The sequence below is a fragment of the Haliotis rubra genome, unplaced genomic scaffold (genome assembly GCF_003918875.1).
Source record: "Haliotis rubra isolate DU_JTF1 unplaced genomic scaffold, ASM391887v1 Scf201, whole genome shotgun sequence".
Taxonomy (NCBI): Eukaryota; Metazoa; Mollusca; class Gastropoda; order Lepetellida; family Haliotidae; genus Haliotis; species Haliotis rubra.
Window position 1 is genome coordinate 541336 of NW_025766015.1, and position 24441 is coordinate 565776.

The following is a 24441-nucleotide window of genomic DNA, read 5'->3' on the forward strand; positions in this document are numbered from 1 at the left end:
GTACATTTTAACTTAACAATGCTTAACTTTTTATGCTGTCAAAGTTGACGAATTTAAGCTTCTACTTTTCCAGTCCACTGAACAAACTCATTAAAAATGGTGTCAAGAATAACCTTTCAAACTGAGTGATGTGCACTGAAAGACATTTTCATGTCTGTTAAAAAGTGTTCACTGTGTTAAGCATTCTTTAAGATCAGATGTTAAGCATTCTTTAAGATCACATGTTAAGCATTCTTTAAGATCACATGTTAAGCATTCTTTAAGATCACATGTTAAGCATTTTTCATGTCTAGACATTGTGATGTTAGCATAGAGACTGTTTAACTTTTTCTGTGATAAATAAATATTTACAAGTATGGTCTTACCTTTTGATGATACAAGTAGGGTTAGTTAGTAGGGCTGCTCAATATAACCGGTTTACCGGTATTTACCGGTTCAGACATGAAATCGATACATGTTGCGATACGCTGATCGAAAACCGGTATTTCGACATGCATTCGGAAAACATCGTAACACTCAGAAATCTGGAAGTTAAGTTCGGTTTGAAGTTGTGTTCTTAATTGTTCAAATGTTTCGCAATGTTTTGGATCTGAATGTTTTAAATCTCAGTGCTTTTTTGAGAGTGGAGAAACAAGTTCAAACTGGTAACCACTGTGTTGATGTTAAATCGTTCTTTTCCTTGTTTCCTCATGATTACATGTTTTTATTAAAGCTTAATCAAGCATAGTGATTTTGTTGTGTTTTAACTCGATCATAAGTAGTTGTTTTGTTAAAAAAAAAATTCTTGCAATATATTGCAATACATATCGCAATATATGCTTTTGCATCGCAATATATCGCAATATGGATATTCTCTACAATACCCACCCCTATTAGTTAGCTGGCAACACTAACTTGGCTCTTTAACTTCACGAATACACGATGATATGTGGATTAGATGGCTGATGTGTGTTACAAAGGTACAAGGATCTGTACCTTACTGAGAAAGTGTAGTCCCAAATATAACATGTTATATCTTTAAATCCAATCTTAACTATTGGGGTATACAGGGAAATGTCTTACCACCTTATCAGTTTGGCTTTGAAGTCTAATTAATTGAGTTATACTTTCAAAATAATTTTACAATTGTGTATACAGTGATCATCTATACTAAACATCATTTTATCCATTTTTGTAGACATTGGATTATTGCCTTTTTTTTTTACAATCAAAAAATTGATTGAGGTGACTGTATAGTTTTTGGTCATTGAGGTGAAAATTATATGATGAAAATCAAAGTGTAAGCTGTTTGAATCAATTTATTTAAGAAGAAATACCTGTACAAATGTATTTCTGAATTTTTAGTGCAATACATGTAAATATTGTACAGATTCTCGACCAAAGAAAATAATATGACATTTATAACAGCATACTTGTGTTTCTTCTTCCAGTGGTGGTCTTACAAACTTCCTATACTTGTGCTACCTTCCGGACAATCTGGATCCTGAGGCCGGGGAGCCGACATGTGTCTTGCTACGTATTTATGGACACATTGCCAAGAGTAGTAAGGAGTTTGTTGTCCACAACTCCGTTGTGTTCGCGCTCTTGTCAGAGAAAGGAATGGGACCAAAATTGTATGGCATATATCATGATGGACGGATAGAAGAATACATTCCAGTGAGTATCCTTTGTTTATTCCTCAGATGAGACTGGGCTTTTTTCAGCATTTTACCGATTCCTCCTTAGCTAAAAAATGGCTTGGCTAGAAGAAGGAATTTTTGGAGAGCACTATATTTTGATTTCTTTCTCCAGATGGAAACTCACATGTTTCTATGAAAATATATCCTTAAAACAGAGCGAAGTGCATGTGAGGCGCTAAAAGGTTTAAAGCCATATGACCATCTTATCCTACCGGGTACCCACTTACTGCTGGGTAAACAGAAGCAATTTTGAACAAACTCGTTTGCCTAAGGTGTGACCACATGTGTCACATGTGCTTCTTTAAATGAAGTTCTAGAAACTCTCAGAAGTCAAGCTGCCAAACTCAGTCACCCATTCAAGGACACTCCAAGGACACCGCTTAACTTCAACTGAAATATGTTAGATTAAATAACCAGATAAACAAACACATGGAAACATAACACTCATTCTCAGTAATGAGAGACTTTTGATGTGCCAGCTGATTGCACAGTTTAAAACTGATTAAAAAGTCAAATACAATGTCTTGTTTAGTAGAGCTATTGTACACAACATTTTTGAACTAGAAAAGTCATTGCTGCAGGTAACATTATGAAAATGCCAGAGGCTTAACATTGCAAAACGCTGCGCACGTTACCTGTCGCCAGCAAACTATTCTTGTATAATGTCTGGTTGTGACCAAGAACTACCCTGCAAGTTATTGGTTCTGATATTTACCTAAACATGAACATTTCTTCTGATAATTAAATACATCTTTATTACCATCAAACACAATAAAGCAAGGTTTTCGTTAATCTTGAAAATGTCGCCAGGTTACAAGATAAGTACGTTACCACAACAAGATTGGTCGTATTAATATATCTATTTTTTTAGTCATGATTAGTAAATCCGAGGAATAATTGATCTAATATGGAAATGCATAATTATTTTGCCAAAATAGAAAATAGTACCATATTGGGCTGGTAACTTCCGACTAAAGAAGGCATGGGTCAAGCGTGATTTTTTCTTGATACAAACGTTACCATATGTACATTATCATACGGTTAAAGGTACTGTTTATCAGGCTTCATTATGAGAAACAGGATCATATGTAAGTGAACGTCATCAATCACAAGACTTCACTGGGACCTCTTTAAGACAACTAGAAGCCGGCGGAGACTGATGTGATTGATGTTGCCAATGCCTACGTTGCTCAAAATAAGAAACAGCAATCATATTCAGTCGAAAATACGAAACTACGGCAGATATATGAATGAAGGATATGTCACATGTCCCAGACACCGCCATTTGCTTCAAATTTTCCTTATCCTGACTCATGCTCTTTTTGCTTGTCTTCTTCTTCTTGCGAACATAGTGGAACACTTGTATCTCCTAATTGAAGCTCCTTCAATTTAAAATCACTAATTAGTATTCACCACGAGTTACCTCCTTTTTCTGGCAAGCGGGGAGGGAGAGCCACCTCTACCCATGTGCCTCACTCTCTCCTTCTTAAGCCCAGTGAGCTGGGCGTGAGGCGCCTGTGTCTCCCGACACACTATATCCTTTGAAATATATTTAGTTAGTTACCTCGTATAGACATCTATAGAGGTTTAGCTAGTATCCTTCAGCGATTATATATTGATATTTAGTGGTTTTCTACAGTTTATTCACGGGGCCGTGTTTGTTTCAGTGGATTACGTTGATGAAAATTCTGTACTATTGCAGATTCGTTTTTATGCTGCTGCTGATCCGCCTTTAATATGATGTGCGGTAGCCATGTTTATTATATTCACATTGCAGTTCGCGGTACTAATTTATCAATTCTACCTTTTTATTAATATTTACTGCGTTTGGCGCACAGCAGATAGGTCGGCGTATGCAGACTCTAGTATGACTGATACACGGAACCCCTCGCCAGTCTACTGCTGTTGGCCGACTCCCCTCCGTGTGGTGTTCGCTAGAGTGGTGGAGAGGTGTGGGGCGTAGTCCGCCATCTCAAGAAGCATCCTGCTTCCCCAGACATCCCATCGTCGCGGCAGAAGACTAGAGGTTTTTCTACCAGTACATCAAAGATTGACCCGATGTCGGCTCAGATCAGCATGCAGCCTGATGTACCAGCGCCAGATATCGCGATGATGATCGTCCTGAGGGTCCCATCATTACCAACACTCAGCGCCAGGCGTCGCGCACCCAGGGCAGCGTCGACCTCTGAGGAAAATCAGCGAAGTCTACTAGGACTTTCTCAGCGAGATTGTTCCAGCCGATGACCTGGACCTCTCGATGATCAGCTGATCATCATCCCGGCGTCGCATACAAGACTTGACCCGGTGACAGCTACAGCGACATCAGCAGAGATCACCATGCAGCCTGATGCCTCTACACTGATGTCGGACGATTTTCGGTGGACCCCTCCATTAACACGCCAGATAAAGCACCGGCGACCTGCGTTAGCAGACCATCCCAGAAGACATGATGCGACAAATTATGAACATCATGGAGGACCACTATATCTGCGGTAGCAGGGTCGAACGCCAGCGAAGGCTCCAAGCGTGAACAACACCCAGAGGCACCCCGTCAGCGTAGCAGCCAGGGCGATGTCACCTTCGCGAAGGAAGTCCGCGGACCACCTTGGCGAAGGACCTAGATGTACAGCCTTGAAGGCCTTGGCGGCGGAAAAGGACCTAGATGTACAGCCTTGGCGGCGGAAAGAACCTAGATGTACAGCCTTGCGAAGGACTTAGCGAAGGCAGGATAGATCATCACCTTATCGCGGTTTCATCCCTAGATGTGGACTCGGACCATCAGACATCACGGAAGCCTTCGCGAAAGGTCATATCGTCGTTCCCCGGACGGACGCAGAGGAAGCTTCGGCGAAGGCATCTTGAAAGACACCTGAATCAGATCATCATCATCTAGAAGGACATCGAGGGACTATACAAGAGCTTGGCGAAACTATCAGCGTTCCCCTCACAAGTCTCGAGAAGATCAACCCATAGACAAGTTGATCATCGATATCAAGTATAAGAACTACAATCGTATATTGGTTCTGTTGAATCCATGGCGAGGCGTATGTTAAGCTGGCCTAAATAGATCTAGAGCGATCAATTAGACACTTATCACCAGACTTAAGTAACCGCGACTTCTGAATATGATAAGATGATCCATGCGGCCCTACTTAGGCAAGCGCTTAGCCCGATCCACATCCTGTTAAACACAGAGGCTGTTCCGAAGCAAGCTCTCATATATATATTTATATATATATATATATACTAATCGGGCTTTGACTCGACACCTTAGCGATGGTCGCGAAGGCTAAGTAACTCAAGTCTACTTCACCCAGAAGATCTAGAAGGGATACTTGAGAACTTAGCGAAGTCTCAGCGTTCACCGAGGAAGTCTCCTCCAAGGTTTCCATATACTAGCCACTTTCGTCATATATAGCTACTTTCGTCAGTCCGTTCAAGGCGTCGCATAAGTTGATTATCAACTGTATGCCAGATGCCGTCTATAAGCCTCTGCGAAGATAATTGCTCAGGCTATTTACAACACAGAGCGTCGCTGTATTAATAGTCAGCGACATTTCATAGATCTTCACAGAAATCAACTATTCATTATAAATTGCTAATATACAATCCCGGACGGCGATCACGATTATCTACATGCGTGACCATTCATATCTGCGAACAATTCAATATCGAAATTGAACAGCAGCCTTGTTACAGCGAGTATAACTCTTAATCGTCAAAGTTTCTGAGAAAAGAAATATGTACAACAAGTTCAACGTTAATTCTACAATTATGGCGATACATTCATGTATACAGTCTACAAGCTCACAACTTGCAAGTTGTTTATACCCTTATATATAAGGAAGTCGAATTATATTCAAAACTGAAATTACTTTCCGACAACCAGGAAAATAACCTACCCAGCATAAAATTACAGAAGCGAGATATTTGGCGCGGAGGTTTTAGCGCGATTACCATTAACCCTCGAAACCGTGGTCACTTTCGGATAACCGGGGAAGCTACGGTGAAGACCGGCGTTTATGCTAATATCAGCGGCGACAAAATTTATTCAAGGTGGGTTTTCCGCTACACGGTGACATCACAGCGGGTATTATACAGAATCAAAATGCCTTGTTCTGATTGGACGCTTGAGGGACAGCGACCTACACAGAGGTCGATCTCAATTCACAGTTCAAGACTTACGTCACAAGTGACAACTATATATCAGTGAGCGAGCAAGCCTCATTACAGTCCAGTTAACCTGAACATTCATGATTAGACTGCCTTTCTTCAAGTTAGAGACCTCCCTGTCAAGTTAAGGCGAGGGATGCGGCAGTCAGGCGATTTTACATAAAGTTCAGCGAGGACAGACACACCTGGTTGTGCACCTACATCGTCAAGGACTTAGCGGCGAATTACCTGAGGCGAAGATACAAGTGGATCTAAATCCACAGCGTTTCGAACTACAGCTGAATTTCATCAAGCGACTAACACAACTAGATGGTTAGTAAACCTACTAAACTTCTGTTTGGAGAATAAAGCGGAAATTTCCGCCCAACCTGGGGATATGAATATAGTGCTCCAACACCTCACAAGTGAGGTTTATGAACACGCCTGGATGACATACTTGGACCCCATGATCACGATGATTCTATCAAGTTGGCCAGCAAGAGCACTGTAAATTTATCTCCACCAAACCAAACAGGAGGAAAAAATGCAACAGATTATTTCCTCTATCATCAACTTCACGCAGAGTGAAGTCTCATGTACTATATCTCCATTTGGATCAGAACTGTCATACTACGTGCATATGCGGATGGACCTATTCCGACCCTCCATGAGCTTAATACTCATGATATTATAAGCGCTAACTTCTACAATTGTTCTACACAAATGTGATTGAAATAATGGAGGGTTATTTCTGGAAATCCGATATGGTGGTTGCAAACCATTATCTGAGAGATATCACCACCGAGGACGTCTCAGGTATACACCAATTCGATCCCATGGTCCTCGCACAACAGCTGACAGTTCCTCGGAGAAGATAAGTCAATCTAACAGATTTTTACTTATCTTATAACAATACTAAATAGCTTCATGCTATGTATAATTTACTTAAGTTCCTTTTATCATCACAGTACTATGATTATTACATCATACAATATATAAGTTAACAACTCTACAGAGTTTGTTATTATATATATTTACCTTAAGTTATTCATATCTTAAGAGTAATACTATGGTTACATGATAAATGCATTAGCTAACAAACTCTACAGAGTTTTGGCTATTTATACATAGCTTAAGTTAATTAAGCTAACAAACTCTCTGGAGTTTTACTATTATATAGGTAACTTAAGCTAATTATACCTTAAGCATGGTACTATACTCATATTATTAAAATATATTGGCTAACAAACTCTAAGGAGTTTTGCTATTATATAGGTAGCTTAAGCTTATTCATATCTTAAGCTTAGTACTATGTTTATATCATATAAGTAGATTAGCTAACAAACTCTAAAGAGTTTTTGCTATAAAAGTATCATCATATTTCTAAGCAATATGGTTATATTATAACATGTATTAGCTAACAAACTCTACAGAGTTTTAGCTATTATATATGTAACTTAAGCTTATTCATATCTTAAAGCAGTACTATGTTTATATCATATAGGTATATTAGCTATCAAAACTCTAAAGAGGGTTTTGCTATTATATATTTAAACTTAAGTTTCATCATATTTTAAGCTTTATGGTTACATTATAACATGTATTAGCTAACAAACTCTACGGAGTTCTTGCTATTATATATGTAGCTTAAGTTTTCCTTCATAAGCTCAATACTAGGTTTATATCATAGCTAACAAACTCTAAAGGGTTGTTTTAAGCTATTATACAATTAGCTTAAGTTTCATCATATCTTAAGCAGTATGTTTACATTATAAAGGTATTAGCTAACAAAACTTCGTGAGGGAGTTTTGTTATTATATATATATAGCTTAAGTTTCATCATAACTTAAGCTCAGTACTATGTTTTTAACATAAAAGTATATTAGTTAATAAACTCTAAGGAGTTTATTTTGCTATATACTTTTAGCTTAGAATCTAATCTTATCTTAAGCTTAGTACTATGGTTACACTATAAACATATTAGCTAATAAACTCTACAGAGTTTTTGGCTATTATATATGTAGCTTAAGTTAATAATATCTTAAGCACAATACTATACTCATATTGTAAAATATATTAGCTAACAAACTCTCTGAGGGTTTTGCTATTATATATGTAGCTTAAGTTCATTATATCTTAAGCACACTACTATACTCATATTGTAAAATATATTAGCTAACAAACTCTCACGGGTTTTGCTATTATATATGTAGCTTAAGTTAATTATATCTTAAGCACACTACTATACTCATATTGTAAAAATATATTAGCTAACAAAACCCTACAGAGTTTTGCTATATATATGTAGCTTAAGTTAATTATATCTTAAGCTCAGTACTATACTAATATTATAAATATATATTAGCTAACAAACTCTACAGAGTTTGGCTATTATATATGTAGCTTAAGTTAATTATAGCTTAAGCACAGTACTATACTCATATTATAAAAATATATTAGCTAACAAACTCTACAGAGTTTGGCTATTATATATGTAGCTTAAGTTAATTATGGCTTAAGCACAGTACTATACTCATATTATAAAAATATATTAGCTAACAAACTCTACAGGTTTTGCTATTATATATGTAGCTAAAGCTTATTCATATCTTAAGCTCAGCATTATATCTATATCATATAAGTATATTAACTAACAAACTCTAAAGAGTTTGCTATTATATAATTAGCTTAAGTTTAATCATATCTTAAGCTTAGTACTATGTTATATCTTAAAGTATTTTAGCTAACAAACTCTAAGGAGTTTATACTAGCATATTAACAAGCTTAAGTCTATTAGTCTTAAGCATTGTATTAATGTTATATATACTTTATCATAATAAGTACATGATAATAACCTTTTATATGGCAGCTGATAAGTTAGCAGCAGGAATTCATCAGTTCAGTGCCTTTATGAAGTTCCCATAGGGTTATTACAATCATCACAGTTCAAATCACTAATTATTAAAATCCAAAGTATTAGATATTCCCACCTCCGTTCCATTAGGATGCTACAAACAAAAGAGCATGAGTCAGGATAAGGAAAAATATGTAATTTTTGGAGTAAAATTGATATTTTATACTTATCCTGACTCATGAGGTCAGCCCTCCCATCCTCCCAAATAACACTTTGGATTTCCCTGTAAATTCAAATGTTGGGCTCAGTATATGAGGAGAGAGTGAGGCACATGGGTAGAGGTGAAGCCCTCGTTCAGCTTGTGAAAAGGAGGTAGCTTCGTGGTGAATACTAATTAGTGATTTTAAATTGAAGGGAGCTTCAATTAGGGAGATACAAGTGTTCCACTATGTTAGCAAGAAGAAGAAGACAAGCAAAAAGAGCATGAGTCAGGATAAGTATAAAATATCAATTTTACTCCAAAATTACATCAACAGTCTGTTGTATGGTTTGAGTCAGGATCTGCTGAACAAACTCCAGAAGGTACAAAATAGGGCAGCTCGTATTGGAGTCGTGCACCAAAAAGATGCCACATAACACCGGTATTGATGTCCCTACACTGGCTACCAATAGAAGCCGGATCCACTTCAAGATCTTGTGTTTTGCCTACCACTGTTTGAATTGTACAGCACCGAAAGCTATCTATCAGAACTGATCTCACCATACCAGCCTTCCACGGCGTCTAAGGTCTGAAAACCAATGCCTACTTGCAGTACCAAACTCAAGACTAAAATCCTCGGCAACAGATCGTTTCAAGTAGCAGCACCTCAGTTATGGAACCCACTGCCTCAGAACATTAAAGAATCCCCCACCCTTGAGACATTCAAAACCAACTTAAAAACCTTTCTCTTTAGAAAGTTCTATCCCCACGAACGATCTCCTCCCGTCAACTTCTCATCTGTGACTATTGTAGCGCCTTGAGCATGCACCTCTGTGGATGGAACCCAGCGCAATATAAATAGACATTATATATATATTATATATAGCATTCCATGAAAGAATGCAGATCCCAAACATTATAGATGTGTGGATATTTTAATTCAGTAGTTTAGCAAACAAACAATAGACTTTAATACTTACCTTTTAAAGGTTGTTTGGAGGTATTTAACATTAACCAGTGTTGTACACATGGTAACGTATGTATCATATTTCCGTTACCAAAGTTATTTCACGTTTACTAAGGAGTTATTTGAGAGAGGCAAAAATCCAAAGGTCCTCAATTTCTGGAAATGGTATCAAAGCTGTGAAGAACAACTATGAAGCTACATACTGTTGGTCCTGAAGTGATACTTCCTTCCTGATGGTCAATGTTATAACTTGTTACTGCGATAGCAGTCTCAACAGAGACTACTGTGACAACTGGACAAAGGTCAAGCTTAAGAGTGGAGGTTTAAAGAAGAACACCATGGATACTCCTACTACAGGAGAACCAGTCACCAGTGCCAGTAAGGATTTGTCTGATGTGGACACAGCTGCAGGAGGATCTGTCACTGGTGGTGCAGACCAAGAGAGCAAGAAGGACCAGGAACCCACAGCCAAATTGGACATCGGAACCTTGGTCGCCGCTGTCTATGATGGAGTTTGGTATGTGGGTACGATTGAAGGTAGTGATCCAGATGATGGGGGAGAGTTTGAAATCAACTTCCTCCAACGGGTAAAATCTCTCTTCAGATGTCCTTCTCGTGCTGACTGCCTATGGATGACCAGAGACCAGATCAGGTGTAAAGTTCGAACCCCTGTGGCGACTGGAATATCTGATAGAATGCTAAAAATGGCTAAAGAAGATCTTGCACACATTGATAATATTTACAAAAGATTTATTGCCGACAAATAAGCTCATAACGTGTCCAGAAAATGTGTTGACCTACCTTTGCAGAGTTTCGATACCTTCGTTACGATACACACGTTACCCGTTGCACACCAGTTTCACATAAGTATGTTCATGCGCAATGCATTTATGTGGGTTTCTGTAAAAAATAGTTTGTTTTTTAGGTGTTAAATGCAATAGCAGACATTTTCTCATTTACTTGTGACATTCAGGTCTGTTTCATGAAAGTATAACTATTTTTCTTCAAATAATTACATTCTTTGCACATTTTCAGCAAATGTTCCAGTGTTCCATGTATTTTTTAATTAGATGTGTTTGACCTTTCACACAATTCATTTAGCATGTGTTATGAAACTAGAAAACTATAAATAGAACATGTCTCACACTATACCCTCATAAGATACAAACGTTACATTGTGCACCCCATTTTACCCGTTACGATTATATTGTGCATGGTCTGATGACGGTTTGTTTACTTCACCATATGGGAAATGTGGTGAATTTTCAAGATCACTGCTGAAAGCCAGTGTTAAGTTCAATATATCTTCACAGATGTATTTGTTCATTATCCATCTTCAATCTCTATTATGGTTTGCAAAGATGTTTTAATGCACAATGATTCAGATGATGCCCAGAAGGGTAATATTCCTTTTCAACACTGCACTGTTATCGATCTCCTTACTACTATGTCAAGAGAAAACATTTCTATGTTAGCTGTCTTGTTCTTCAATCACTTTTGGACACACGTTCACAAAACATTTCTGTAACGTTTTGTATCAGTCATTTTTTCTAAATTTCGGTAAATGCCGACAACTTTAAAACCGAGAAGAATTTGTTAATGAAAATTTGCAATGTTACCGTTCAAATGTTTATTTAAGCTTTGGAATAGAAATTATGGTTACTGTTCTATTTTGTCTCTTGGTCTATTTATGTGTCAAAGAGTCTCTCATAACTGAGAATGAGTGATAAGTGTTTATCTGTTATTTAAAAATGACTACATACAACCATGTAAGTATTAGCTCTTGTTCCTCTGAAAGGTTGGGTAGCATAGTTGTTAAAGTGTTTTCTCTTTATACTGAATACCTGGGTTTGATTCCTGAATTGGGGACCTGTGAAGATCCGGGGTAGAATAGGTCTTCAGCAACCCAATCTTTTAATAAAAGGCGACTATGCTTGTCATAAAAGGCGACTAACGGGATCGAGTGGTCAGGCTCGCTGACTTGGTTGACACATGTCATCGGTTCCCAATTGCTCAGATCGATGCTCATGCTGTTGATCACTGGATTGTCTGGTCCAGACTCGATTATTTACAGACCGCCGCCATATAGCTGGAATATTGCTGAGTGCGGCGTAAAACTAAACTCACTCACTCACTCCTGAATTGGGTACTATATGTCAAGCCCATTTCTGATGTTAAAGGCTGTGAGATTGCTGAAAATTGCTGAAGGTGGCATAAAACTATACTCACTTGTGTTTGATCACTGGTTTGTCTGGTCCCGACTGGGGGAGGTGGGATAGCCTAGTGGTTAAGCATTCGCTCGTCACGGCGAAGACACGGGTTCGTTTCCCCACAATACATGCAAAAATGCAATCAAGGCCACTTAGGAACTACATCTAAAGAGCATTGTTGAGCACTGATGATTGAATGTCTTGCTGACCAACACCCAAAAATTCAGACTTAAATTCAGATTCTTTGGTGTTTATGAACTTACATTACTAAAAATTGGCGCATATCTTCATAAACTTCAAAAACATATTTATTCAGAAGAATAGATTGAAATGACCGATGACTTCACAGAATTCTCCAGGGTGGTGGTGTAGCCTAGTTATTAAAGCGTTTGCTCGTCCCGCCGAAGATACGGGTTTGATTCCCCACATGGGTACAATGTGTAAAGCCCATTTCTGGTGTTCCGCGCCATGATATTGCTGGAATATTGCTAAAAGCGGCGTAAAACTAAACTCACTCACTCTTGTCCCGACTCTTTATTTATAACAACCCATGCTTGCCGTAAGAGGCGACTAACGGGATCAGGTAGTCAGACTCGCTGACTTGGTTGACACATCATCGGTTCCCAATTGCGTAGATTGATGTTCACTTTGTTGATCACTGGATTGTCTGGTCCATACTCGATTATTTACAGACCGACATATAACTGGAATATTTGCGTAAAACTAACTTTATTTAAAAGGCACAAGAGACAGCTGAAGTGATGATGACAGGGTCACATACAGGTGACAAGGCTATGTTGACATTGAAACAACACTTCCAACCCTAAATGTGATGTCCTAATGTATATGTCAGGGTAGAGATTGCGATCTGGTAGGATCAGAGATTCTACCAGTAGAGATTAGCGATTCTTCCAGTAGAGACTCTCATTATATAGAATAACCTATACAATCGCAATCTCTGCCAGTAGAAGCTCAAATCTGATCCTACTAGTAGAGATTGCAATCTAAGTGAATATTTAGAAAAACAAATTTATTTTTGTATATTGTAGAATGACAACTTCCATTGAAAAGTGCACACTGTTTGTCCAACTTGATGTTTACAAACAAAATGAAAATAAAATAGTGTTACTTTGTTTTCATTTATGATTGTTATTGTAAATAAATGTAATGCTAAAACTTAAAAAATGTAAAACTTCAATGCACTTCACTGTGAGTGTTAATGTCAGCTATGTCCATCAATAAATGACATTAGCAACAGTTAGGTCCATCATAAATGTGACATTATTTGTTATCAATAATCACTGATGTGTGCACTTTTTAATGGAAGATATCGAATATAAACATAAAACAATATGCACTCTATAAGCTCCGATGCTCTAATCATCAACTGCTAATCGAGGAAGGACGAAAGATTGGCCTAGCACAGGAGCGAAAGATTATGCCCTTTTTGTATTGTACCCATTATTGAGTCTGAATATCACTTCTGCTTAGAATGTAATTTTTATAATAATCTTCGTCAGGCCCTGCCCCCAAAGTATTATTACACTTCTCCATCTCTCCATAAATTTGTACAATCTCCGATTCTACCAGATCACAGTCTCTAGATACTGACATATATATATCCTGTGCCGTAAGATGGTCCGCAGATTATAAGTAACACGATACACTGTCACAATGCACTTGCATCTCATTATCATATATCAGGAACACAATTGCATACAGAGGTACAAATAAGCTGCGTATCTGTGTAAATTACGCAAATATTTATGTGAATACTCAATTAATTTCATCTTACATGTGTACACAGACAAATGTCAAATCTTAGCTTGCGTACCGGTAGATAGGTAAAATATGTGAGGAATATTGAGAGGTTCTATGTCAGCACATTAACTTTCTTATTGTTTCTCTTATAACAGATCAACTATATATATAACAAACACGTAAACTAACATTTAAATTTAAATATATTTTTACAATTAATGGAAAATGGCAAAATACCCAACTGAGTTTGAGTGAGGTGGGTACAGTTTATTTGGTTATTCAAAGGAAAATTAGGATACCCAATTGAGATGAACACAAGCGAGTACATAACTCAATGACCCAAAAACTTATCTGTAGCTCTGATTGCATATGATATTATTCTCAAAATGTTTACTTGAAGGAATTTGTAATAATTGATTCTTTGAATGATGTCACCCTATAGATGTCATATGTACCGATATTGGATGTTTATGATTCAGGAGAAGGCTGTGAGTGAGTGAGTGAGTGAGTTTAGTTTTACACCGCTTTTAGCAATATTCCAGCAATATCACGGCAGGGGACACCAGAAATGGGCTTCACACATTGTACCCATGTGGGAAATCAAACCCGTATCTTCGGCGGGACAAGCAAACGCTTTAATAACTAGCTACACCACCGCGTTGGAGAATTCTGTGAAGTCATCGGTTGTATGAAATTCTATGTTCTGTTCGAATAACGCTACCCCTACTTTTTTCTTTTGTTTCTAACGTAAAGTACTAAAAATAGAGTTATCTCCCTTCCCCTTGAGCACATGTTTTTATGAACTGGAGCGAGAAGCTCAGCTGCTGTAAAACTGTCAAGCGACATAAATAACCCGGTAAGAATGTTACCGTGACTTGTTTGAGAAAGGAAAGTTACACCACGTCCATACCTTCAAGTTCTCTCACGAACATCGGTCATATCAATCTATTCTTCTGAATAAATATGTTTTTGTAGTTTATGAAGATATGCACAAATTTTTAGTAATGTAAGTTCATAAACACAAAAGAATCTGAAATTCAAGTCTGAATTTTTGGGTGTTTGTCAGCAAGACATTCAATCATCAGTGCTCATCAATGCTCTTTAGATGTAGTTCCTAAGTGGCCTTGATTGCATTTTTATTAGAACATGATCCCAAGGTGACAAGATGGTTCTATGGCATCAATAACAATGTCCATCATTTGATATGCGATATTGTTCTTGCAGCTGTTGTTACAGACTCACTCACCACCCACTCACTCACTCTGTCTGTCACTCACTCACTTAGTTGCTTTCATTCAAATATGGGGCGGAGGGGTAGCCTAGTGGTTAAAGCGTCCACTCGTCATGCTGAAGACCTGGGTTCAATTTCCCACATGGGTATAATGTGTGAAGCCCATTTTGGTGTCCCCGCCATGATATTGCTGGAATATTGCTAAAAGGGGTGTAAAAACTCACTCACCCACCTACTCACTCACTCACTCACTCACTCACTCACTCACTCACTCACTCACTCACTCACTCACTCACTCAAATATGCATAAGAACATTTCGTAAATCAATAGTGAGACCTATAGTGTTTTGAAGTACAGTGTTTTAGTTGGAATGTTGCTCTCAGTGGAAGTACAGGTCAACGTAACATATAATTAACTCAAGTGAAGCAAATAATACAGATGCGGTATTTGAGGTCATTGTCCTATAGACACGCACATCGCTGTCGTGAGAATCTGCAACAACACACACACCTGACTCATCAGCATGTTGATTAGACCTCACCTCAAACAACCTCCACGAACCACTCACAGGTGTGAAAGCTTTGACCCAAGAGGTAAATATATATTGACTCCTCAAAGGAAAGTGACAATACCCTAAGTGGGAATGATAAAACGTGTGTAATTACTTGTCAGCTCAAAAATTACCTCGAGCCTGGGTCGCATAAGCAGAAAACAGGCATACGCATGACGAGTTTATGAGTGAGTGTAGTTTTACGCTGCTTTCAGCAATAATCCAGCAATATCACGGCGGGGGACACCAAAAATGAGCTTCACACATTGTGCCCATCTGGGTTATCGAACCCAGGCGAGTTGATGAAGCAAGACAAGGCATTTATGTGAGTGAATAAGTTTAGTTTTAACCCAAACTCAGCAATATTCTGGCGGTCTGTAAAAAATCAAGTCTGAACCATACAATCCAGTGATCAACATCATGAGCATCGATCTACACAATTGGAATACAGCACTTATGTGAAGCATTCATAAGAACAGGGTGTGATTTAGTACCTGCACCGAGTGAAACCTGGTTTACAGATTTGGCTGCACCATCAAAATTTTGGTTGCACCATAAAATAATGTCACTGGTTCTAAAAAGTAACATATACATAACAAGTCCTCAGTATCACATACATTCAACAGAACATGACCCCATGATGATAAATGATGAATGATTCTGTTTCAGTTTTGCCTGACCTTTGTTTATAAATCTCAATTATATCAATATTACTGCTACATTACTGATTTGATAGTACACAAATATTTATGCTTGTAACAAGTCATGCGGAGAGAAACGTATTACTTCCAGTCACTTTCTTCCCAATTGAACACACGATGACAGTTGTAAGATGTTGGAGGATGTATTGTTACCTGCACCAGGTTCATTGTTAACGTATTACTTCCAGTCACTTTCTTCCCAATTGAACACACGATGACAGTTGTAAAATGTTGGAGGATGTATTGTTACCTGCACCAGGTTCAACCTGTTACTGAAGGTAACCTGCACCAGCCATTGTTAACCTTTATCACTGCAGGTTGTAAAGAGTGAAATCGCACGCTGAAGAAGTAAATGTATGTTTCATGCCTGTATTAATTCAGTGAACTTGTGTAAAGAAACACAGGTATGCTAGCTAGAAAGGCTACATTAGGTACGCTAGCTGTGAAAGTTATATAATTATACACATGTTGTACAATTGGATTTTTTACATTTTCATGCATATTTCATATTTAAATAGCAAATATTAAATTGCAAAATGTGTTGTTTTTAAAACAATATTTGCTTCATTCAAAGTTTATCTTGACCCCTGTGGTATTTTGTTTAAACCAATTTGAGTATCATTTGAACGTAAGTATACACAATCTTCTTAAAGTACTGCAATAATTGAACAAGCATCTTTATTAATGTAGGCTGAACCAAATAAGTCAATGGAAGCTGAAGAGAAAGCAACTTTTATTTGCTGTATCAGACTTGGGGGTAGCCTAGTGGTTAAAGTGTTTCCTCGTCTTGCTGAAGATCTGAGTTTGATTCCCTGTTTTCTAACATGTGTGAAGCCCATTTCTTGTGCCCCTCGTCGTGATATTGTTGGAATATTCCTAAAAGCAGTGTAAAAGCTCACTCACTCACTCACTCACTCACTCACTCACTCACTTGTTTATCATCCTTATGTTGGTATCATCTCTCTAATGAATGATAAAAATGATATTCCATGCATATCTATCTGTCTTGTCTGTATTGGGTAGTGATGTTCCGATGATAAAAAATAATCGAAAATCAATCGAAAGAAGGATTAAAAATGATTATCGATTGTAAACAACATATTTTTGATTAATCAGAATTTTGTTGTTTTTTGTATAACACCCTTGAATGAAGTAAACTAACCATCAAATTTGACGAATATTCACGAACAAACATGCACTCAACAGCGTAAAGCTATACACATTGTAACATTTAAACCACTTTTATTGTTTAATTACAATTCCAGTGTCTTTCTTGCATGCATGCATTTCATTGCATGACAGCATTAGTTATATAAAACAAGCATTAATTAGAAAAAAACTGGGAAAAAACCCTTAAAATTGGTGATTACATTAAAAATGTATATATTTCGATTATAATCGATAACAGTTCACCACAATCCTCCGATAAATGATAGTGGATTTAGTTTCCGATTCCCAACACTAGTATTGGGGAATAAGCTGGGCTTTGAAATATCCAAATTCATGGATTCATTATTTTGACCTCAGCAACCTCAGCAATCATATGAAATGTTATTGGTGGTAAATAAAAACCTGAGCCAGATTCCAGGTAAGGAAAGAGCATCTCTAAGAGTGCAGGACATCAGTGGTTCGATACCCAGGTCGTTAAACTCCATTTAACCTCACATCACCAGATAAGGAGATACTTGAATCTTGAATCGCTTGAATTGCCACTTAACGAGAGTGTTCTGCATGTATATGGATTCACTGTACGATGACAAGCTCATCAATATGTATATCATTGTGATTCCTGTCAAGGCATGTTTGTGGCTGTTTGGATTAGGTGGATGGTGTTTAATAATAGGTCATATTTAATTTTGCACGAGATAGATATTAGGGCTCGATTTAAACATTTAGAACTGAAGTGAACTGAAACTACAAATGCAACCTGCTATTTATACCAATTTGAAGCCATTGTTAATACTTTGTTGTACAAAGAACGCTGACTTACCTGGAAAATAGAATGATGAGGAACGAGCTTGGAACAGCAACTCTGATGACTACATGGTCAGTGAACCAGAGATTGCTATTATTCATCATGTTCATGTCATGAAATTTAAGAAGATAAAATGATCTCCTCAATTTTGTTATGATAATGTTCTAAATCGTCAATACCAAAACCCATGCATGACATATTGTATAATGTCATATTGAGCAGCAGTGCAACCTGTTTTTGTCTGGTGGAACAAGGTTATTACCTAAGGCTGCACCAGGTGCAAGTAGGGTTTTACTCTCCTTATTTAAGTTCCCCATGCCTCGATCTATGCCTTTTGTATAGCAGTTATCTTGGTCATGTCATGCTTGAACTGGTTGTCATGCTTGTACTGGTTGTACTAGTTGTCATGCTTGTACTGGTTGTACCGGTTGTCATGCTTGTACTGGTTGTACCGGTTGTCATGCTTGTACTAGTTGTCATGCTTGTACTAGTTGTCATGCTTGTACTAGTTGTCATGCTTGTACTAGTTGTCATGCTTGTACTAGTTGTCATGCTTGTCATGCTTGTACTAGTTGTACTGGTTGTACTAGTTGTCATGCTTGTACTGGTTGTACCTGTTGTCATGCTTCTACTGGTTGTCATGCTTGTCCTGGTTGTACTAGTTGTCATGCTTGTACTGGTTGTACCGGTTGTTATGCTTCTACTGGTTGTCATGCTTGTCCTGGTTGTACTAGTTGTCATGCTTGTACTGGTTGTACCGGTTGTTATGCTTCTACTGGTTGTCATGCTTGTCCTGGTTGTACTAGTTGTCATGCTTGTACTGGTTGTACCGGTTGTCATGCTTCTACTGGTTGTCATGCTTGTCCTGGTTGTACTAGTTGTCATGCTTGTACTGGTTGTACCGGTTGTCATGCTTCTACTGGTTGTACTGATTGTCATGCTTGTACTGGTTGTCATGCTTGTACTGGTTGTACTAGTTGTCATGCTTGTACTGGTTGTACCTGTTGTCATGCTTCTACTGGTTGTCATGCTTGTCCTGGTTGTACTAGTTGTCATGCTTGTACTGGTTGTACCGGTTGTCATGCTTCTACTGGTTGTCATGCTTGTCCTGGTTGTACTAGTTGTCATGCTTGTACTGGTTGTACCGGTTGTTATGCTTCTACTGGTTGTCATGCTTGTCCTGGTTGTACTAGTTGTCATGCTTGTACTGGTTGTACCGGTTGTCATGCTTCTACTGGTTGTACTGATTGTCATGCTTGTACTGGTTGTCATGCTTCTACTGGTTGTCATGCTTGTACTGACTGTACTGGTTGTCATGCTTGTACTGGTTGTCATGGTTGTACTGATTGTCATCGTTCTACTGGTTGTCATGCTTATACTGACTGTACTGGTTGTCATGCTTTTACTGGTTGTCATGCTTGTACTGGTTGTACTGGTTGTCATGCTTGTACTAGTTGTCATGCTTGTACTGATTGTCATGCTTGTACTGGTTGTCCGTTGTGGTTACTTAGTGTACCACTGTAATGTCGAATCATTGACAATGGTACAGAACATACTTTACTCACTCACTCACTCATCTCTGTTGTAGACACAGACCTTGTCAACATCGGACCTGTTGAAACCATCAACATGCACGCAACATGCACGCACACACAAACATTATACCAAACTCGATAAAAGCAAAACACATACAGATATCTATACTTAGCAAGAAGTGTTGAATTGGTGAATTGGCAAAGAACATACTTTACTTATTGAGTCATTCCTGTTGTAGACACGAGCCTTATCAACATCGGAATTGTCGATACCATCGATATCTCGCCTTATCGCCAGGAAGTTGGCACAGTTCCATCAACTGGACATGCCGCTGTGCAAAGAACCACGCTGGCTCAAGAACATCGTGGAAGGGTAGGAGGATATTGCATACTTCTGTGTGTGAATGTCTTGGAGGGACGATATCACAGCTATATTGACAAAACAGTGGGATGATATCAGAGCTCTGTTGACAAAACAGTGGGATAGCAGGGGTGATATGAGAGCTCTTTTGACAAAACAGTGGGATGGTTGGGTGATATCAGAGCTCTGTTGACAAAACAGTGGGATGATCTCAGAGTTCGTTTGACAAAACAGTGGGATGATCTCAGAGTTCGTTTGACAAAACAGTGGGATGGGTGGGATGATATCAGAGCTATGTTGACACAAGACAGTGTGTCTGTATGAGATGATATCACAGCTCTGTTGACAAGACAGTGGGATGATATCAGCTCTTGACAAAACAGTTATATGGGTGGGATGATATCTGAGCTCTGATGACAAAACAGTGGGATGATCTCAGAGTTCGTTTGTCAAAACAGTTGGATGCGTGGGATGATATCAGAGCTCTGTTGACAAAACAGTGGGATGATCTCAGAGTTCGTTTGACAAAACAGTGGAATGGGTGGGATGATATCAGAGCTATGTTGACACAAGACAGTGTGTCTGTATGAGATGATATCACAGCTCTGTTGACAAGACAATGGGATGATATCAGTGCTCTGTTGACAAAACTGGGATGATATCAGAGCTCTGTTGACAAAACAGTGGGGGATGATCTCAGAGTTCGCTTTGACAAAACAGTTGGATGATCTCAGAGTTTGTTTGACAAAACAGTGGGATGATATCAGAGCTATGTTGACACAAGACAGTGTGTCTGTATGAGATGATATCACAGCTCTGTTGACAAGACAGTGGGATGATATCAGAGCTCTTGACAAAACAGTTATATGGGTGGGATGATATCTGAGCTCTGATGACAAAACAGTGGGATGATCTCAGAGTTCGTTTGTCAAAACAGTTGGATGCGTGGGATGATATCAGAGCTCTGTTGACAAAACAGTGGGATGATCTCAGAGTTCGTTTGACAAAACAGTGGAATGGGTGGGATGATATCAGAGCTATGTTGACACAAGACAGTGTGTCTGTATGAGATGATATCACAGCTCTGTTGACAAGACAGTGGGATGATATCAGTGCTCTGTTGACAAAACAGTGGGATGATATCAGCTCTTTACAAAACAGTGGAATGGGAGGGATGATATCAGAGCTATGTTGACAAGACAGTGGGATGATATCAGTGCTCTGTTGACAAAACAGTGGGATGATATCAGCTCTTTACAAAACAGTGGAATGGGTGGGATGATATCAGAGCTATGTTGACACAAAACAGTGGAATGGGAGGGATGTTATTAGAGCTATGTTGACACAAAACAGTGAAATGGGAGGGATGATATCAGAGCTATGTTGACACAAAGCAGTGGAATAAGTGGGATGATATCAGAGCTGTGTTGACACAAAACAGTGGAATGGGAGGGATGATATCAGAGCTATGTTGACACAAAACAGTTGAATGGTTGGGATGGTATCAGAACTATGTTGACACAAAACAGTTGAATGGGAGGGATGATATCAGAGCCATGTTGACACAAAACAGTGGAATAAGTGGGAAGTTATCAGAGCTATGTTGACAAAACAGTGGAATGGGAGGGATGATATCAGAGCTATGTTGACACAAAACAGTGGAATGGGAGGGATGATATCAGAGCTATGTTGACACAAAACAGTGGAATGGGAGGGATGATATCAGAGCTATGTTGACACAAAACAGTGGAATGGGAGGGATGATATCAGAGCCATGTTGACACAAAACAGTGGAATGGGAGGGATGATATCAGAGCTATGTTGACACAAAACAGTGGAATGGGAGGGATGATATCAGAGCTATGTTGACACAAAACAGTGGAATGGGAGGGATGATATCAGAGCCATGTTGACACAAAACAGTGGGATGATATCAGAGCTATGTTGACACAAAGCAGTGGGATGATATCAGAGCTATGTTGACACAAAACAGTGGAATGGGAGGGATGATATCAGAGCTATGTTGACACAAAACAGTTGGAATGGGAGGGATGATATCAGAGCTATGTTGACACAAAACAGTGGAATGGGAGGGATGATATCAGAGCTATGTTGACACAAAACAGTGGAATGGGAGGGATGATATCGGAGCTATGTTGACACAAAACAGTTGAATGGGAGGGATGATATCAGAGCTATGTTGACACAAAACAGTGGAATGGGAGGGATGATATCAGAGCTATGTTGACACAAAACAGTGGAATGGGAGGGATGATATCAGAGCTATGTTGACACAAAACTGGAATGGGAGGGATGATATCAGAGCCATGTTGACACAAAGCAGTGGGATGATATCAGAGCCATGTTGACACAAAACAGTGGAATGGGAGGGATGATATCAGAGCCATGTTGACACAAAACAGTGGGATGGGAGGGATGATATCAGCTATGTTGACACAAAACAGTGGAATGGGAGGGGATGATATCAGAGCTATGTTGACACAAAACAGTTGAATGGGAGGGATGATATCAGAGCTATGTTGACACAAAACAGTGGAATGGGAGGGATGATATCAGAGCTATGTTGACACAAAACAGTGGAATGGGAGGGATGATATCAGCCATGTTGACACAAAGCAGTGGGATGATATCAGAGCTATGTTGACACAAAACAGTGGAATGGGAGGGATGATATCAGAGCTATGTTGACACAAAACAGTGGAATGGGAGGGATGATATCAGAGTTATGTTGACACAAAACAGTGGAATGGGAGGGATGATCTCAGAGCCATGTTGACACAAAACAGTTGAATGGGAGGGATGATATCAGAGCTATGTTGACACAAAACAGTGGAATGGGAGGGATGATATCAGAGCTATGTTGACACAAAACAGTGGAATGGGAGGGATGATATCAGAGCCATGTTGACACAAAGCAGTGGGATGATATCAGAGCTATGTTGACACAAAACAGTGGAATGGGAGGGATGATATCAGAGCTATGTTGACACAAAACAGTGGAATGTGTGGGATGATATCTGAGCTATGTTGACACAAAACAGTAGAATGAGAGGGATGATATCGGAGCTATGTTGACACAAAACAGTGGAATGGGAGGGATGATATCAGAGCCATGTTGACACAAAACAGTGGAGTGGGAGGTATGATATCAGAGCCATGTTGACACAAAGCAGTGGGATGATATCAGAGCTATGTTGACGCAAAACAGTGGAATGGGAGGGATGATATCAGAGCCATGTTGACACAAAACAGTGGGATGGGAGGGATGATATCAGAGCTATGTTGACACATAACAGTGGAATGGGAGGGATGATATCAGAGCTATGTTGACACAAAACAGTGGAATGGGAGGGATGATATCAGAGCCATGTTGACACAAAACAGTGGAATGGGAGGGATGATATCAGAGCCATGTTGACACAAAACAGTGGAATGGGAGGGATGATATCAGAGCTATGTTGACACAAAACAGTGTGTCTGTATGAGATGATATCATAACTATATTGATCAAACAGTGTGAATAGTTAGAAATATATCACAGCTGTGTTGGCCATAAAGTGTCAGTGTGACTAAGTGAAAGATGATATCACCAAGTTTCAAGTGTGCATTGATCAATCATGTTTCAGCAGGATGATATCACAGCTCTATTGACAAATAGGTGTCGATGGACAAGAAATATTTTGTTCAGATTGTAAAACAATGATTTCTATAGCATTGTCTGAATGAGGTATCAGAATAGGTTTTGTTGGTTGTTCAACATACCAAATAAGTTTGAAAAGTGTAAAAAAAAGTGAAATCATTCAAAACCAGCACACTTAGATGACCTTGTTCTTTTGCCTTTTTCAGATGGCTGGCAGAAATCAAGAATAATTTTTCCAAACATACAGAAACCAATCCAAAAATGAGGAAACTTATGGCATTCAATTTAGAGCAGGAGTTTAAAGAATTATTGTGAGTTCATATCTTTCTATAACTTTGATAACATTTACAAGTATGCCGCTAACATGTAGATGAAATCCTATAAACATCTTGATCAGCTGGCTCTGTAATTGAATGAAATATTGATTAATATTTATAGATGTAATTGACTAATTCATGAAAAAATCCATTGATAGTCATTAATCAGTTTATGACATACTTTACATGAATTCATTCACGTGTATTTTGTCAGTTTACTTGACGCTGTATAGAGCATTTTTAAGATTATATGTATTGCTTTGGTACCTATGTATGTGTTCACTGAT

At 38.6% G+C, this 24441-nt stretch overlaps 1 protein-coding gene across 1 annotated transcript in view; it reads left to right on the forward strand.

Annotated features, from left to right (window-relative positions):
- The window catches only part of LOC124275698 (choline/ethanolamine kinase-like), a 91250-nt gene that overhangs the window by 18125 nt on the left and 48684 nt on the right, over positions 1 to 24441 (forward strand). The window contains exons 2-4 of the mRNA XM_046711325.1: positions 1431 to 1656; positions 20055 to 20188; positions 24044 to 24148. Coding sequence (XP_046567281.1) covers positions 1431 to 1656; positions 20055 to 20188; positions 24044 to 24148 — 465 coding nt within the window. The remainder of the gene's footprint in view (positions 1 to 1430; positions 1657 to 20054; positions 20189 to 24043; positions 24149 to 24441) is intronic.